This window comes from Sinocyclocheilus grahami, unplaced genomic scaffold (assembly GCF_001515645.1).
Source record: "Sinocyclocheilus grahami isolate Dianchi unplaced genomic scaffold, SAMN03320097.WGS_v1.1 scaffold126.1, whole genome shotgun sequence".
NCBI classification, from domain to species: domain Eukaryota; kingdom Metazoa; phylum Chordata; class Actinopteri; order Cypriniformes; family Cyprinidae; genus Sinocyclocheilus; species Sinocyclocheilus grahami.
In genome coordinates this window covers 4,000,397-4,020,445 of record NW_015505305.1, presented here as the reverse complement: position 1 = coordinate 4,020,445, position 20,049 = coordinate 4,000,397, and the positions used below count along the sequence as shown (strand labels likewise).

The following is a 20,049-nucleotide window of genomic DNA, read 5'->3' as shown; positions in this document are numbered from 1 at the left end:
CCTGTACACATTACACTAAATATTTTGTTTCTATGTCAATAGTATTCTCGTAGAGACAAGGATGATATAAAGTTATACACCATTTAGGACCCAACATTCCTGAAATGTGTTCATTACATATCTTTAACAAGCTATAAATTGGCTATTGGTAAAAATAGTATTGCTCAACTAAATGAGCGTGACCAGAATACATTTATAGGCCTTAACCTCACTGTTGCTTCTCAACCTGCAAATGGCCTTCCAACAATGACTTCATACAGATTCTCCATACTGGACCACACTCTCTCCATTCCTCTCACTACAACACAAAACAATGCTTTAATCTGAGTAAGTACAAACAGTGGGTTGCAACCCAAACATGGGTCACATGGTCTGGAAGGGTTGTATAAGGGAAAAAAACAATGCTGAATGCAAATTATAAATGCAAGGAATCACATATTGTTAAGAAAGCAAAATACTGTTCATGGGCTTATCAATTTTCAAAAGGATAGGATAAAATGCCTCCCATGTAATATGTTGTTAACGTCAAAGGATGTGCATTCAATAAATCTTTAGAGAGTGGTCACCTGATAATATAACTAAATACTAATATCTGACTCACAGGCTAATAAATCACTGCTGTTTATACATTTAAAATAGTGTCAATTCTCCTATTTGTGGTAATGCAACTAATTGTAATACTAATGCTAGTAACCACTTTTGCACAAAATAACTCATTTTGAAGCTGTGTTGGGTCACCAGCCAATCCAAACTCAATGATCTAACCTAACCTCACATACTTGCAAATATTTTCCTAAACTTTATCTTGAAACTGTGAGTGATTAAAGTCCCATGCTATTCGGGCCAACCAAAAGTGGACTGATTTTCTCTTCAAGCCCTGGTAAACAAAAATGGTGTGTTGTTTACACTTAATTGTTCTCACACAATAAGGAAAATTACAGAGCTTAGGCAAGCACTGTTTATTTTTTATGACTTTGCGCATGTGCTGTTTGCAGACAGGAGTTTAAACCAGATTCCCCCCCCCCCCCCCCCCCCCCAGAATTTTGTGCAAAACCAAGTGGGGAAAACCAAACCAAACCAAAAAAAAAAACCTCAATCCAAAAAAAAGTGCTAATGGAATTTAGTATTATGTTTTATAATAATCTGCAACTAATCCCACATTATTTTATGATCCTACTAGATAATACGAAAAATGTATAACTTCAGTATATCCAGTGACTTTTTATTTCATCGCAATGAGGCTTTTTTTTATTTTATTAGCATTCCTTTTATTTGACTAGGGAAATAACTAAAAATAAATAATGGCCAAATCTCTATTTAACTTCTAAATACTGATCAGGAATAGAAAAGGTTTTGGAGTGCGTTTTCTGTTCACCTATCACATAGTCCACACGGATGCATATATGTCTAGAATTCTCCTCAGAGGGATACAAACTGATCTCCCCCTCGACTTTAGTGTCCTGCATCACATCCACAGCATCATCCAGATACAGCACAGCCTGTTTCCAGTGCGTCTCTGGTTTGAAGGGAGATGTGGAGAGCACCAGGGCCTTCTCCTCAGCGGGGAAAGTCACCGTGAACCACACGCAAAAGGCGTGGATGGAGGACGAGCCGAAGCACTGGCAGCTGAACACGCCTCTCACATTTCTGAGCTGCTCCAGCGTGACCGTGTTCAAATCCAGCTCGGCAAACTTGCACGGGTGGGAGAGCACATCCTCCACCGTCACCGGATTCACAGTGATGTCTTTGTTCATGATGCACTTCCTGGCAAAGTCGGTCATGCAGGACATGTCCACGCCGTACTGTCCTTTGACGGTGCTCCAGAAATTCAATCTGCCCTCCACCACCAGATCGTTTATAGGAGCGATGTAAAGATCCGCCCGGGACGGTAATATGAGGCCACCGGGTTTGAGCCACTTATCCCGGGCGAAGATCACGGAGTTCAGCATGGATTCGTGGAGGAGCGCGTAGCCCATCCATTCGCTGACGATCACATCCACCTGTTCGGCCAGTTCGATCGTCTCTAGTGTGGCTTTAATGACTTCGATTGTGTCCTCCATCTGATTCAGTTTTACGATCCTCACAGCCTGATCGGCGATCGAGCTCGCCTCGACTGCATAAACCTTCCTGGCCCCTGCTTGCGCACAGAATAAGCTCAAGACGCCGGTACCCGCTCCCACATCAAGCACCACTTTCCCCTCTATTGACTTACTGTTTTTAAAAATACCCATTCTGTACGTGTTAGTGCGCACAGTGTCTGCAATCATCTCTTCGTGAATAGTGACATCGGAGTAGCTGTCAAAGTACATGTAATCCTCTGTACTCCTATCTAATTTTCTTTTCTTGGTACCGTGCTGTGACATTTTCCACAAGTTTGCCATGCGTCTTTAATTTTCCCAAAGTAGCTTCCGTATCCGAAACGGAATTTGAAAGGCATCATGGGAGATGTAGTTTTTAAACACGGCCGTGTGATTCGGAAAGAATGATAGCCAGTTTTGAAACAAACTACACTTCCCATGAGCGCCAAGAAAATTCTTACAAGAACTAGAAAGCATTTTATTTATTTTAAAAAACAACACTTTATGTATACATTGTTGTTCTTTACTTTGCTATAGTCGTTTTTGCCTTCAAGAGTTTAGCTAAATGTGACAACCTCTCCTTAAGAACATGTGGAGACAACTCCCATGGAAAGATAATAATAATAAATAAACTAAACAATAATTATATTCTGAAAAGCAAATTATTTTAGGTGCTGGGTTAGTCTGTGTTAAATAGGCTATAATTATTGTTATCTATAAACAATATTTAGAGAGAGGGGGGGAGGAGGCAGCCTATCTGATACTTAAAGTGACAAAGTACATAATAGATCCTGTTCCAGACCTATATGCAAAACAAATGTACCACTAACACTTTAGTCACAATATATCCATGCTGTTATTTAAGTTAATGCTGCATGCTGGCCCACTCAAAAAAGTGGATTAAGTGGATCACATTTTTTTACAGTGAGTGTCTAGCATTGCTGTCTGCCTGTTTGGCAGTAGTTCCAGGACAGCTGTTTAAACTGACTGTGCCCAGCTGTAGCTGTACTAACATAACACCAGGGCTCCGTCTGAGCCAAACTGCATTTTCCACCATGACGGATAGCATGATCTGCTTTTAACCTTAATAAAATAGCACTGCCTCACCCTCGGCCGTCACTCTCCCCACACACGCTAAAGGCTACACACTGACAGCAGGCTATTCCTCTTGAATACAGTGTGTTTTATGATTTCTTCTGCTTTATCTATGGTGATAAATGTTCACGGTTGGATTATAAGATCTGGCCTTTTTTCAGCATTGTCCTCAAGTTGAACTGACGGAGTCAGAGGAAAAGGGAGCACATTGGATTGGTTATCATTCTATGACACATTCACATTTCTGTTAATCGAAAATTTTAATATTATACAGGGATAATTCAGTATATATGTGAATGAGAATTACAGCACTGCATTCATGAAGCTAAATAAATAAAAAAACAGTTGAGAAAACGAAAATTCACAAAATTCAAATTTTCTATTTTCTAAATGCATGTTATAGATCTTATTGTGAACAATTCATGCATGTATATGTTACATTTAAAAAATCCAGTGCAAAAACAAAACAAAAAACAAAAAAACAAAGTCCTCTGCCTCTGGATGTGTCGCAATACAGAAGAAATGAGAAAAGATCTATCACTACTTCCGTTTCATTATGACTTCGCAGTCAACATAACATGAAAATTAACCCTATTTACTTTCTGAATGCACATTAATGGACTTATTTTTAAATAATTCATCTGTTCATTAGGTCATGCAGACTATTTAACAATCTTATTAGTCAAATAGCTATTTAGGTATTGTTTTAGCAAATTAGTATATTTAGTCTGGCTCCATTCTGGTTCAATTTCACCATCAGATCAATTCCTGCCCTTATTGAATATCTGTTTCACTTGGAAATAAGTCACATTACAGAAGAAAAACAATAAGGACATCAACAAAGGATATGGGAAACATTTATGCTCCTTTTAAAAGTTGACAAGTTTTTTTTTTTTTTTTTTTTTTTTTTAAATTTTTTTTTTTTTTTTTTTTTTTTTTTGCTAAATTGCATTTGCATTGCATTTTTTTTCTGACCTGCAACCAACTTTTGGGTGGCAACCTACCAGTTGTGGATGTATTAAAATGTGGTGTTTTGTAAAATTTCTTTCCACTGTTTGTCTCTTTTTCCACATCTCCCTTGGGTACTTTTGAGTCCTTGCTATGATAACACAATTTACACAAAATCCACATCCTCTGAAAGTTTTTACACATTCTGAAAAAAAAAAAACAACTGTGTGTTTGCACAGACATCGGCACCTGATCTCGCTTTAATTAAAATTGCACATCAACTCCCTTGGGTACTTTTGAGTCCTTGCTATGATAACACAATTTACACAAAATCCACATCCTCTGAAAGTTTTTACACATTCTGAAAAAAAAAAAAAAAACAACTGTGTGTTTGCACAGACATCGGCACCTGATCTCGCTTTAATTAAAATTGCACATCAGTGTTTGACCATCTAAAGCACAGACTCTGAGCTGATTGGAAGGGGATGGACTGGCAACGAAGGAAGAGACTTTGCTCAGTGGTCCTGAAACATGTCTGGAAAGCTTGAGATAATTTCAGAGCGGAGAGATGGTGGTTTCTGCAAAAGGAAGAGACTGATTGTTCAAGCATGAGTGTAACAGCAGGAAACCAAATCACTTTGGACAATGAAGGATGTCCTGAAAACATTTGATAACACAGCTCAAGCTGATTTTTCCTGGGTGGCTCATGTTGTTTCCAATCCGCCTGCTGAATCTTGTTTGGTTGGATCAGTTAAGGGTGAGGACATTTGATAAGTCTGCTGAAAGGATGAAACTAGAAGGGGAAGTCACAATCATGGCGGCATATTGGTGGGTTGATTCAGTTATAGCAGTGCCACCCTGGCGGCGTGAATCTGAGCAGCAAGCACAATAACATCTGAGGAAGCAACCTGTCTAGCAGTCAGTCAAAATGTTTATTTCAGTTCAATAAAACAATAACGTTACCCTCAGTCTGCTTTTTTGGCTTCTTTTTGAGAAGATGATGTGCTATTGCTCATTTTGTACATGCTTGGTTCCTTGCACAATTCAATACTAAGACTTCAAGACATTTTTACCATATTTCATGATTTGCAAACTAATACATTTTGATGTTTGCATCACATAACCAGCTCCATATGTGTAGCTTTTCAGACATTGTAAAGTTGCTCGGTGGCTCACCTGGTATCGGTCATGATCTCTAGCTGGAGTGCCCATGAACTCCACCAGAGGGCACCGCACCCCTGACTCTAGCCACTCTCACAGACTACATTTCCCATAATCCTTTGTCGAACTCATCATCACTTATTGCATTCACCTGTGTCTTGTTTTATAGCCTGGTTTTTCACTCATTCATTGCTCAGTATTGTTAGCCTGTAGCGTGTCCTAGTTCCTGTGTTTTCCTGTGTTTCCCTATCTTCGTAGTTTTTGATCCCTGGACTGTGTACCTTGTTTCTGATCATTTGCCGCCTGCCTTGACCTTCGCCTGTATATTGAATTACTCTTTTGTCTCTTCCTTAATTATACCTGTTTGCTGTTGTTTGACTCTTTGCCTGTTTTGACCACTCTTTTGAATAAAGCCTGCACTTGAATCCACCAACCCCGTTGTCATGCCTCCACATTACAGAATACTGAGCCACACCCAGATCCAGCAGCTTTATGAGGGCATCCAGGCCAGCCATGAATCCAGCAGCAAAAATAATTGGTCTCCGTCAAGGTGAGCGGTCTTTTGAGGATTATGTGTTGGACTTTATTGAACTGGCCCATTTAATGTCTATGGATGAGATATGCCTCATGATATTTTTTCCGAGGAGGCCTAGCTGAGCCGCTGCAATCAATTATGCCACTGCACGATCCGAACTGTACTCTGGACACTTATATCGATCTGGCACTCCAACTGAGTGGCTCTGCATTTACTGTGGGTGTTGTGAAGGAGGAACACGACACACCAGCAGTATCTGTCACTCCTGAGACTACTCACGTCAAGCCTGCCAAGCCAGGGCCTGCTCACATCAAGCCAGTCACACCAGTGTATCGTCCCATCATGGCCACCGTTCCAGAGTCTCTTACCATCATGGTCACCATACCAGAGTCTCTTCATGTCATGTCGACCATGCCCAGTGCCTCAAGGTCAGTCCCAAGGCGTCCAAGACTGGTATCCAGTGTGGAGGATCCACCCCTGGTTTCGGCCAGAGCAGCGGACATCCCAAGGGCCTCAGCACTGGTCTTTACAGAGACTGTTCCCCTGAGCTCAGTGCTCCTTGTAATGGTGGTCGCCATCCTGTGTGTTTGGGCTACTCACTGCTCTGTTACTCCTCCTGAGTCCGCTCCAGTCCACGAGTCCCTGCCAGAGCTTGCTCCAGTCCTCGAATCAGCTCCTGAGCCCTCTCCAGTCCTTGAGTCCATTCCAGTTCCCTCGTCACGGCCAGGAGTGCCGTTCCCTGTTCCAATGACTCCAGTTTCCTTGTCATGGCCAGGAGTGCTGTTTCCTGTTCCAATGACTCTAGTGAGTACAGCTCCTCCCGAGGTGGTGGCATCCGCTGGAGAAATTTCACGAAGCGGCGGTGTCCGCTCCATCTCTTTCTGAGGAGGCGGCTTCTGCTGCAGAACATCCAGAGGTAGCAGCGTATGCCTTTGAACTCTCTGCCAGTCCAGCCACGGCCAAAAAGGCCGCCTGTGAACCCTCTGACTGTCCTGTCACGGCCAAAGAAGCCGTCTGTGAACTCTCTGCCTGTCCAGCCACGGCCAAGGAGGCCGTTTATGAACTCTCTGCCTGTCCTGTTTCGGCCACAGAGACCGTTGATAACCTCTCTGTGCTCTTTACTCCAGTCCAGCCTGATCCGCTGTGGTGGTCATCTGCTTCGCCTTGGGGGTCTTCGATCCTGTCTGCTCTGCTCTGGTGTTCGCCTGTGCCGCCATGCGGATCTGGACCCAGGTGGTCTTCTGCTCCGCCCTGGTGGTCCTCGGCTCCGCCCTGGCACCCTGCTCCGCTGGCTTTGTCTCAGTCCCCAGTTCCCCCACTTAGTTCCTGTGTTTTCCCGTGTTTCCTAGTTTCCCTATCTTCGTGGTTTTTGATCCCTGGACTGTGTACCTTGTTTCTGATTGTTTGCTGCCTGCCCTGACCTTCGCCTGTGTATTGGATTACTCTTGTCTCTTCCTGGATTATACCTGTGTGCTGTTGTTTGACCCTGACTGTTGACCACTCTTTTGAATAAAGCCTGCATTTGGATCCACCAACACCATTGTCATGTCTCCACGTTACAGTAGGCCTACAGCATTGTACTTTCCTTGGAGACTTGGTGCTTGGATATGAGTCCTGTAAAACACAGGTCATGATAAAGGAGCGCATGGACTTTTATAAGCAAGCTAAGATGGCATGGTTGCTACAGCAAATAAGTTTTTACGTTTGCTTTTGTTAACAATGTCAGTTAGGTTTAGGGTAAGGTTTAGAGGTGATGGGCCTTATGCTTTTAACGTTACTCACTGGACATTTCTCTTTGAAAATGTGGTCCAACAAGCAATGTAAAATAATTTTGAAGAAATGTTGCCACAGGCATGTTTTTCCAAAGAGCCTGTGGTTATTTTTAATGTATTTTTTCTTATTTGTTAAATATATATATACTGTATATATATATATATATATATATATATATATATATATATATACTAATTTCATAGTTTAACAATATTATTATTTTAATGATTACAGGGAAGATAAGAGTAATAGAATTAGCAAGATAATTGTAGCTGTCCTGTACAGGGCCGTGCAGAGACCTTTGGAGGGGCAGGTGCTCAAAGTATAAAAGGTGCACACGGAGCACAGCTTTCAATAGGGCTGTGCTCCTTGCTGCGACATGTATCGAAACGGATGCTTCTGTATTGATAGCAGCAAATGCCGTGACGCAGTTTTGAAAAAGAAACAGAACAGAAAAGACCATTTTAAGTTTAAAAGTTAAACAAATATTTCTTTGCACTTTAATCACTCTGAAAATAGAAACGGAATTAAATTAGGCCTATTATTATTATTGAGTTTACAGGGTATGGTGGTTTTGCTGTTGTAAACACTACTGTTGTTGTAGAAAAATTACTTCTGTCTTATTTAAAATAGAATTATATTATAATTAATCCTGTTCTGAATTTAATCATTTTTTAAAATTATAATGATGATAAAAAACAGGATTGATAAGTAGCCTATAAATCGGAGGATAAGAAAATCAATATAAGCCTGTTTTATCAGGGTTGTGATAATTATTTTTAAGGCAATCTATGTTTTTAAAATAAATACTGTAATAAAAAAAGTTCAAAGTAATCGTTTTTTAGTCAGATAATATAAAGACAAGACCCCTCGACGCCCTTTAAACTTTTCCCAATCAAACAGCAAGAACGAAAGAGAACAGGCACCTTTGTTTATATTGCTGTGTGTAGAACGTTAGCGTTAGAACGTTTTTTATATTTAATTTTAAAGAAATGTAATTTCGTCCCCCACACTTTATTCGGGCAGGTGTGTTCACATAGAGGTTTTTAGATTTAAAGGGGTCATATGATGCAATTTAAATTTTTCCTTTCTCTTTGGAGTGTTTCAAGCTCTTGGTGCATAAAGAAGATCTGTAAAGTTGCAAAGACTAAAGTCTCAAATCCAAAGAGATATTCTTTATAAAAATTAAGAGTCAGCCACGCCTACCTAAAACGGCTCGTTCTAACACGCCCCCACATATCTACGTCACTATGTGGGAAGATTTGCATAACGCCGCCCAAATGTTCACGCAAAGAAAGAAGGCATAACTTTTATTCTCGCTGTAGTATTGTTGTTGCCGCCGCCATGTCGTAAAGACGCTGTGTGTTTCGTTGTGAAAGCAAAACTACTTTGTTTGGTCTTCCAAAAGAGGACGATATCTGCTTCATCAAGCCTGGAGCTGATCCGTGCTGGTTGCTGAGGAAATACTCCAACTTTGCGCTGTGGATCGCTGGATCGGCTTTCACCGGGGAGGAAGCGGAGTCTAGCCCGGGGTCGTCACATGTGGTTGACGCTGTGTTTCGTTGTGAAAGCAAAACTACTTTGTTTGGTCTTCCAAAAATGGACACAAAAGACAGTATAAGTCATTATAATCATAATTATGTCTCCACTGGATGCAACAAATGCCTTGTTTATAATGGGTTTTCATGTTTTTGAATCATCGCTCCAGCCTGACAGGGCATCTCAGTATGGTGAGGGGCATAACATTTCTGTCACACGCTTGTCCTCATGGGTCGTGCCTTTAGAGAGAAATGCATCTTTACTGATTACATAATGAAAGAGTTTTTGTTTTCGATTTGAATTAAGAATATTTTTATTTATTTTTAACCTTTATTTTTTCTCCTTGTCTGAATTTGGATGTGGGTTATTCATATTCTACTCATATACACTGGACAAACATCAAGGCATTCATTGAGAACCTATTAATTTGGGATAGCTGTCATGAAGCATGATTAGGTCTATTTAAATTGATAGTTCACCTAAAAAAAAAGAAAGAAAAAATCATGTCATCATTCACTCACCCTCATGTTATTCCAAACCTGACTTTTGTTTATCTTCGGAACACAAATGAAGATATTTTTAATTTCTGTTCCCTCACTGACAGTCTATGCAACTATCACTTTGATGCTTCAAAATGTTCATAAAGAGATCATAAAACTAATTAAATTGAGCGGTTTAGTGTACATTTTCTGAAGAGACTTCAGATTTAATTTAGATTCTATTTTGTTAATGTTTACCAAGTTTATTAACATTTGTGAACCAAAGCACAATATATGTTTTAAAAAGGAAGGAATGAGTGGTTAAATTTTACACAAGGGGAAATATAAAGTTATCCCAACAACTGAGGTCCATTCAAAAGCCTTATATGAATCTTTTGTTATATCTGGCACCATACACTGCTAATACAGTACCAGACTATAAAGAAAGCCAAACCTCGCTCCAGGAAAGACTGAAATTAAACTCATTGATGTTGCTTTCCACAAACCTGACCTTGAAGATCTGATAAATAAAATCAGTGACCCTTAGATGGCTTTGCAAAAAACATGATTCTCTTGCGTGAACCAGAGCTGAGAGGGTTCTTATGAGACGGCTTCTTATAGCTGCCTGAATACAGGACTGGGCTCATTCTAAAAACAGAGTGCCGTCTTTCATAAGCAGCGAGATTGAGCCAGTGAAGAAAACAAGATGAAATAAAAGGAATCCATTTAGTATATTAGCAGGAGGTGTAATTGGTAATATCTGTTTATGTAATTGCACATAATGATTTTTGGCTGTGATGATCAAAGTTAAAATTAAATTAAAGCATTGATGAACTGTTGAAAATGTATATCTTCGAAACCTATTTCCTGGGCAGTGAGAAATGAAATGAATGGATGGATGGATAGATGGACAGATAGATAAATGGATAGACAGACGATAGATATGGAGCCAGATATGGAGCCAGATCAGCCCCAAAAATAATACATTTACAAAAATATAAAAAAAAATCATAAATGCACAGCACAATTTACATGTACAAAATCCGATTCGTAAATTCAAAGCACAATTTATAAATACACAAGTAAAAGCATAAATATTTCCCCAAATGCTCACACAAATGCATCTTACCTAAATACATTTAAAATGTTTACACAAATATGTATATATCAAGTTATTGAATTAATGTCCATCACACATTTATGAAAGATGTTACATGTATTTATGGATCGTTGAATCTGCATTTGCAAATCGTCACACATGCATGGACACCTTTGAATTTGTGTGCGAATTTGTTTAACAACAATTAAATAATGTGTTCTGTTGTTGTTGTTATTATTGTTAGTAGTAGTAGTAGTAGTAGTATCAGGTTCGCAGTAACTTTTGATCAGGCATTAAAAACATCTACCACCACCTAAGGGAGATTTCGAACACACACAGCGGAGAGATTTCCAAAGCCACTAGAAGACAAGCCTTCAAGCTTTAGCCAAAAAAGAGTAACGGCTAATGCTAACTCTTCCGTTTTGCCAGTACGTGGGAAAGGAGACCAGAGGCGGGTTTTTTTTAATGGAAGTCAATGGAGAAGAGGCTTCACTTCGCTGAATAAACAGCTTTTTAGAGGAAACAGCTTATCATTTAATGAATCGACAATCTATCAGCTAATCTCCTACATGTTTTACACTAAGCAATACTTTTGGATTTAACTATTTTTAGAGTTTACACCGAAAAAAAATGACTGACTTTTTGCGACAGGTGGGATTCAGCTTATGGCATTTCTCTTTCATTCCTGTGGTATCCGTAAACGACAAACGAATGTCGCACAAATCTGACTGAAATTCAATGACATCAAGGCTGTAATGTGATTGGGTATTAAGGCACACGTGATCTAAGTTGACCGTTACGCTTTCTCCAGTAGTAAGTAATCCAGACCCTGTCATCTCCCTATATTAAAACAATCTCTGGAGATTTCAGCATGGAGGATAAAAACCAGACTCAACGAATGAGTAAAGTCATTTTTTTATCTGATGGCATTTTCTCATGATTTTAGCTGGTCGCGAGTCAAGGCTGTAATGTGATTGGGTATTAAGGCACACTTGATCTAAGTTGACCGTTACGCTTTCTCCAGTAGTAAGTAATCCAGACCCTGTAATCTCCCTATATTAAAACAATCTCTGGAGATTTCAGCATGGAGGATAAAAACCAGACTCAACGAATGAGTAAAGTCATTTTTTTATCTGATGGCATTTTCTCATGATTTTAGCTGGTCGCGATGGTAACTTTATAACCCACTGACTACAAACAGTATTTAAAATGACTCAATAGTTTATCATTGAAATCATTGTTTTATTGATTGTTTATCGCCCATTCATCCTGTGATTACTAAAGTGTTCCTACAAACACCAGTTATAATATAAGAAAGCTGGCGTGGACTAACAACTAACAACTAACAAACCTATAATCATAAGAAAATGCAATCAGATAAAACTACTTTACTCACTCGTTGAGTCTGGTTTTCATCCATGCTGAAGTCTCTCCGCTATGTCTTCGAAATCTCCCTTAGGTGGTGATAGCTGTTTTTAATGCCTGATCAAAAGTTGCTGCGAACCTGATACTACTACTACTAATAACAACAACAGAACACAATTGTTGTTATAACAACATAATTGTTGTTATTAAATGAAATATCTGGACATTTAACACTTATTCAATAACATTACAGATTGATCTGAATAAACAGGGTATGTGCAACTTTGGTGTATAAGACAGCAGGCTAACTGGGTAGCTGTATTTTGTGTGAAGGATATAAATCATAATGTGATTTTGTAGAAATTGTAATCAGGTGCTAAAAAAAGAGTACCCATTAAAATGTCTTTACATCAACGACCCGATCATGGAACAATGCACAGTACAAGAGCAGCGTTGAACTTCTTGAGTCTTTTCAGTAAGGAGCGTATTGATTGGTGGATTACGTTTTGATTGACTGAACGGAACAGCCTCCAAAAAAGATATTTATGAATCTTAACCTGTCAGGAAGGTCTCAAAAATACCGCAGACAAATTCAAAGGAGTCGATGCATGTGTGACGATTTGCAAATGCAGATTCAACGATCCATAAATACATGAAACATCATTCATAAATGTGTGATGGACATTAATTCAAGAACTTGATATATACATATTTGTGTAAACATTTGAAATATATTTAGGTAAGATGCATTTGTGTGAGCATTTGGGGAAATATTTATGCTTTTACTTGTGTATTTATGAATTGTGTTTTGAATTTCCGAATCAGATTTTGTAAATGTAATTTGTGCTGTGAAATTATGAATTTTGTTTTGTAAATGTAATATTTTTGAGGCTGATCTGGCTCCATAATAGATGGATGGATAGATAAATACAAAACTCAACTCAAAAGGATATTTTTATCACTGTGTTTTATCTACAGGCTCTCTGAGTTAGCATGTTGCAGTTCGCACTTCGCATAGCTTTGGTTTATTTACACACTCCTGATCACCGTTGCAGATCTGTCAAGAACACGTTTGCTTTCTTATTCTCTGCGGCCTGTGGACTTTTCCCACTTGCGTATCTGACTCAGAGATTCTGCTCCAGGTGTTGGGATATCAGCAAACACTCCTGGGTATCTCCATTCTTGGCCACTGAATTGTTTGTGTAAGCTGTGTCTTTGTGAGGTGCTGTGGAGGACTCCCAAGGCGTTTAATCTCCCCAATACCACAGGCTCTTAAATAAATCACAAGTGTGAGTGATTGGGCGTTGGACACAGTGGACGTTCGACAGGACTGTTCCTGACAGAAATCACTATTTACCTCAGGTATGCAAGGCATGTTCAAGGTTCCTACAAACCACTGAAATATTAACACTGCCCACCTGCATTCTTTCTCCACTCTGTGAATTATACAAGACGGTCGCAAAGTTCTTCCATCCATCCATCCAACACATTTTCAGAAGCAACACTTATAGAAAGATAAACGGATGGATGGACAGATAGATAGATAGATTCAGTGATGTCATTGCCCAGCTCAGTTCAGTTCTCTTCCAATAGTGTCTGCAATCAAGTCAATAATATTGCCAAATGTTAAGTATCCCCTACGAAGCAAGCCAAATGTGAAGGAAGGAACCAAAACTCCATCGGTGACAGAAATGGAGGAAAAACCTTGGGAGACACCAAGCTTAGTCGGGGGGCCAGTTCTCCTCTGGCCAGACGAAACCAGAGAGAGAACAATAAATGGAACAATAGAACATTAGCACTCTGCTTATCTGGAATTCTGAATCTTAGAACATTCTATCGATAAAGAATCATATTAAACTTGGCAGCAAAGTTGCTGGCTGGTAATGTTTTGCTGCGTACGCCACTGCTGCTGAAATTTAGCCTGGGGGAGCGAGTGATGGCCCTACACAACTCTCAACTGATGGCTGTGGGCATATGTCCGCAGGGCAACAGAGTGAGTGTCCATAGTAAGGACAAATAGACTGCTGGATCTACAGTAACACACACTGGCCTTTATCTAGAACAGAAAATGGCAGTATCTCTATTTTAATCCAGATATAACTATTTCAAACACCCCCATGAATGTGCTTTAGCTTTATTGATATTAGCTTTGTTCTCTACGTGTGCTCTTTCATTTACTACATTATTTCATTAAATCAAACAAGCACACAGTATTTTGAAAGTTACTGCTGAATAGCCTCGAGAAATCAGAAATAATTTCAGCCCTAATTGGTCTGTTGTGTCACCACTGAAATCTGAAAACAAGCCAGCGGCGCCATCACATTTTTTTCTCCCCACATCTTTATAGCATGGGTAAAATCCAATCCTCCATTTATTTATTTTTTACCTTAGGAAAAGTACAAACACAGTGAAAAAGCATTTATGATGATAGAATTATCCAGTGAAGTATAGGGACACGGGCAGGATGGTGGAGACCACAGTATGTCGTTCCGTAACATCCTGCTGCATTCAGCTAATAAGCCCTAAATAATATCCTGTGACCAGCTTGGCTCTTTATCACTGGGATTTGCCCTGTGTAATAATGTCAAATTAAGCTGGATCAACCATTTTAAACGGCTTTCACAGTGCACACACAATGAGTCTCTGGACATAATGGACTGTTGTTAGCTGGCTGTTCATAAACCATTGGGAATTATGCACACACAAGCATTTCAACTGACATCATACATCCGCTCTCAAATGAATGCAGATGGTTCCTATTTCAGAATCCCCCCTCCCGCAATTAATGTGTGATATTGCTATGGATATTTGCAGTTGTAAGGGAATACACAATGCACAACTGAGATGTATGAATAAAACGTCTTGTTCTCTTGATGTTATGCTGTTACATAGTAACATTTCTTAAAGGGATAGTTCACCCAAATTGAGAAGTCTGACATCATTTACTCACCCACATGTTGTTCCACAGCTGTATGAACACAAAAGATATTTTGAAGAATTTAAGTGAATGAGGTATTGTATGGACAAAAAAAAAAAAAAAGACATCTTCTGGAGAAAAAAGAAAAACATACAGGTTTTGGAACAACATGAGAGTGAGAAAATGACAGAACTTGTTGTGTAAACTATGCTTGTACAGTGTGAGTGTTAATGTTTCTTCTTAACTTTTTATTGTAGCTATAGCCCCACTCTTGTACAGTCACTTTAACATGAGGATCATTCACTTTTCTTCAGTGTTCATTCACTTTTACTAAACATTCATTCATTCGGACTGGTGGGTTGAGAATCTCAAGTGTGCAGACTTACTGAGAACGTAGATAAAATATGCTGACATAAATAAAAACCAAAAAACATTCTCCTTAAAAATGTCCTTGTTACATTTTAGATGACTGTGCACTTGTAGCTTAAACATGCATGTTTTGAATCCATAAAATGACATGAATTGATTAAAAAAAGGGAGATGGGAGGAAAATTGCATAACTCTCCCCTCCAGATTTCATGCAAACCAAATGAGACATACTAATGTAACAAGATAGATTAAGCACATCGGTCACCATTCTTTGCATAATTTAAATCACATAATGATCTGTATATAACCATTCAGAATCTCCTCTCGGTGTCTATAAATACAGTGGGAAGCTACAGTGTTGCTGACATTTGTATGAGCACACTAATGGCCAAATGAAGAAAACCTAATACTTTTGCCAAAACTGACTGAACTAAATTTTCTTACAATAGAAGCACATTAGATGATGGATACCACTCTGATCTTTCTTAAAACGTAATAAGGTGACAAACCAAATTCTTTCAGTGGATAATTCACAGTTTTAGAAAGAAAAAGAAAGAAAGAAAGAAAGAAAGAAAGAAAAAGAAAATGATAGTTGACCTTTTTCAACTTAAACCCATTTAGTCATCATTGCAGATACTAGCAAACACAAGAGTGCCAGACTTTCAATGTCCAGGTAATGGGCTCTCTGAGTCACTTTTGTTAGTGTTGTTTCATTCAGAAATGTGTTTGAATTATATTGACTTGACTTGACCCAGTCCGTCCATGCATTGTGCCAGGTTTCTTTATCTGTGGCATTACAACTTGCAGCAGTTACTGCTACAGTCCAGCTCTGTCATCGGCCACGAATGAGACATCACACTTCAGTTCCGCCCAGCACTATCTATATATAAAGGGTGAAGAATCCAGTTAGCAACAGAAAGGGTTTGTAAAAAGGCATTTTCAGTGCATCTAACCTTGCTTCTCTATGCTGCACAAGGCCCCAATGCTCTTCAAGGTGACTAATTTCATTTCCCTGATTTAAGTGACCTTTGGCAGAGACGTTTTGACTGCAATGCTTTCCTGTCCCTTCTGCTCAGCCAGTAGAGCGTTCTGAGTGGACAGAGGTTCTGCTTTATGTCCCGGTGGCTCAGCTAAAATGTGTAATGAGTTGTGCAGAGATGTTCATGTTACCGGGGTAGTGACTGCCAGGTTTGACACTTCAACCTGTAGTCTCAACCACCATTCACCCCATCAATCTCAATTTACACTTTGATGCTATGGCAGAGAGCCTGACAAAAGATTTTAGGGTTGTTTTACTTTCATATTTGTGGAGTTTAGTGATGGTCAGATATGTTTTCAGAAGCATTTTCAGGCTCTGATTTTTGACCAAGGGGTTTTTCCTGCAGCTTAAAAAACTAAATACTGTATGATTAATATAAATAAATCAGATTAAACTATACATTTTTTGTTATCATCTACCCTTCCTCACTTATTCCTGTAGAACACAAAAGGGGTTTTCTATACAACAAAAATGCATTTTCAGGGATTATTTAAAAAAAATCATATTATTAGATTGGGATTTGAACCCTGGTCCCTTTGGTTGCTAAACAAAAACAAAACCACCCAAGTAACACATCCTTTATTAATTCATTACAAATTACATTTAGCTTCTCAAGGTGAAAATAAATAATAAGTCAAATAAATTCATCAATAAGACATTTTTAACTTCAGACTTGCTTTTGGCTAAAATATGAGTCCTCTATCCATAATATTGCTTTCTCTTTAGTATAAAAGGTATCTCGTCTGATTTAGGAGAGAAATATGCACAGATTTACCACTGTTTACAAGCAAAAACAATCCAAAACAGTTCTAAACAAATATGATTGGAGGAAACGGGACAGATTTTTATTTTATTTTTTTCACTGGGGGAAGTGTTTTTGTGGATTATGAACGGGTATTTTGGCCATGTTTTCCATACTTCACACTGTAAGGCAGTGGTGTACATTGCATTGCTGCCACTCTCAGCCAATAAAAGCATATATTAGTTCAGGGCTATTTTCAGGTCAACTCTGCAAACATCTGTAGGGCACAAAACTTTCCGGTGATTTCCACATGGCACAGATGTCCTTTGGAATTCTGCATAAAGGCTCAAAAAGAGACGGAAGGTTTATGATTTATAAAATGTGAGCGAAAAGAGAAGAGGGAAAAGATGGATAAATTGTTGAGTTGTTTGAAAATGTATTCATATTCCGTTCTCCCATAGCACACAAATTTTTCATTCCTGCGGAAATGACTCTGTAGTAGACTTTTTTTTTTGACAATATTGAACATTATAGTTATGGCAAAGTCGTCCCCTGTAGCCAAGCTTTTCTCATAACACATGTGCTCGTCAATGCAAAATTAGCATTTTGCAGTACCTGATAGACAAATGGGTTGGCCAAGCTCTCTGGGGGCACTGCTCTCCGGAGAGGAGAGAAATATTTGATGTCAGGTAGCTAGGGCTCTTTACGTGTATATTAATACAAGCAGCGTGAAATATGAACACACATTTTAATATGGTTAACATTGAGTTCTCCATACTGCCTAGTGCCGTCTTGGAAGCATGACCTGGGGAAAGAGTGGCTCTTTAACGTATGAAAATGCACTCTTTAAGTGCTTTGTTCCACTTTGCAACGGGGAGGGGAATCCGGAGGCAGTGAGCAGCCTGGAAGCCCTGGGAATATCATCTTTAACAAAGAGTCTGTCTTAGACAGGCACCCAGCAACCAAAGAGCTCATCTCAACATTTCAAAAGTGTTCCACCATGTTTCTTATCCAGTGGCTGCTCTCGGAGCATGGAGCTGAATTCAGAAGTCATATTTTTTTGTTTTTTCTTTTTTTAACCTGTTAAGAAAAGCCAGAGCAGTAACTCCAGTGTACTCACATAATAGTGTTCTCATTCCTTTTGAATTGAAATCAGCCCACAAGTGGCATGGCCATCCGAATGTGCCACTTTATTTATTTATTATTTTGAATGAGAGTCCAAACAGCTTATATAAAAAAAATCACAATAATCCACAAGTAATCCACATGACCCAAGTCCATCAATTAATGTCTTGTGAAGTGAAAAGCTGCGTAATAAACAAATCCATCAAGACAATTTTAACATCAAACCATTGCTGACTTAAAACCAAGTCCTGAATCAGGATAAAGATACTGTATGCACAGACCAAGCACCATTTTAGATGGAAACAGTCCAAAACAGTATTAATCAAATACAGTGATATTTTTATCAGCTGTTTGGACTCTCATTTTGATGGCACCCATTCACTGCAGAGGATCCATTGCTGAGCAAGTGATGCAATGCTACATTTCTCCAAATCTGTTCTGATAAGGAAACAAACTGAGCCTGACCAAAAGGTGAGTACATTTTCATCAAATTTTCATTTTTGGTTGAACTATTTCTTTAATATAAAAAAGTACAAATATACTATTTAATAATAAAATTAAATAAATTGAAGAAAAAAAAAGATTATTTGGTTGACAGACAAATAGCAAGTCTTGTTAAGGATTTTAAATGGCATACGTTTTGAAAAGTCATTTACGCTCTCTGACTAACTGTCAAACTGTCTAAGACCAGAGTGCTGACTCAGTAGCCCTGGAGGCTAGAAAGAGACTGGACCATATAAAGCTCTGCTGCTTTCATGGGATAGAGTCACACCTGCTTCCCACGGTACTGTCTTCCAATCATAAAGCTGCATTTAGGACAGAGCAGATGAGCTGCTGGAGAACTTCCTCTGTCAGCTACTCAGATGAGTAGCTATCACAGAGAATAATCCAGATCCTTTTGGTTAAAATTGTAATGTGGGAAAATAAGTTAATCGTCCATTCTTTTCTAAATAGTATTTGTTTTCAGATAGAACTTTCAGAAACATTGTACCCTTCTTTGGTGAGCTTTTCATATCCTAAAACAACAGTTTAGGTGACTTAAACATCTATTTAATCTATATACTACTGTTCAAATGTCTGGGGTCAGTAAGATTAATATAACATTATTCATTATTCAGAAAGTATGCATTGATCAAAAGTGACTAAAGACTTATACACTGTTACAAAAATTTCTACGTAGAATGCTGTTCTTCTGAACTTTCTACTCATCAAAATCCTGCAGAAATGTATCAAATTATTCACAACAGTATTAAGCAGCAAAACTATTAAGCAATTTTCAACATTGATAATAATTATTTATTGAGCACCAAACCATATACGAGGCTTCTTTTAAAAACATTTCAAAAACAAATTTTACAGACCCCAAACTTTTGAATGGTAGTCACCTACATTTTCATTTTCATCTTCAAATTCTTCAGGTGAAATAAAAAAAAAGAAAATAAAGAAGAAAGAAAAGAAAAAAGAAAGAAAGAAACAAGTGAGACAATGTTGACAATAAAAGAACAGAGCTATAACGTTGTGTAAATGTACGTCCAAAACACATAAAAAGTTTTCAGTTTTTAAGTTGAAAACGGTGTTGTGTAAACACCCCCTTATTCTCCATTTAATCCCATTGCTGTTTTAAAGAAACATCTGAGATCTTAAATCCACATGAATATGTTCTTTTTTTCAACTATTTATCAGCTGTTTGTACACAAACAGTCTATGCTTCAAATATGCTATATTACATTTTAATATTCTTTAAACGGAACACAATGCTTACCACAAATGGTGACATTGCCTCAG

General features: G+C 38.6%; 1 protein-coding gene across 1 annotated transcript; it reads right to left on the bottom strand.

Annotated features, from left to right (window-relative positions):
* Positions 1–1,275: 1,275 nt before the first annotated feature.
* On the bottom strand, positions 1,276–2,446 carry prmt6 (protein arginine methyltransferase 6). Its single transcript, XM_016278956.1, has one exon. The coding sequence runs from the start codon at positions 2,379–2,381 to the stop codon at positions 1,314–1,316; it is 1,068 nt and encodes a 355-aa protein (XP_016134442.1). The 5' UTR covers positions 2,382–2,446; the 3' UTR covers positions 1,276–1,313.
* Between the last annotated feature and the right edge of the window lie 17,603 nt (positions 2,447–20,049).

Bases quoted from the DNA above. Each gene is read 5' to 3' on its own strand.
- prmt6 (XM_016278956.1), bottom strand. From the start codon at position 2,381: ATGGCAAACTTGTGGAAAATGTCACAGCACGGTACCAAGAAAAGAAAA.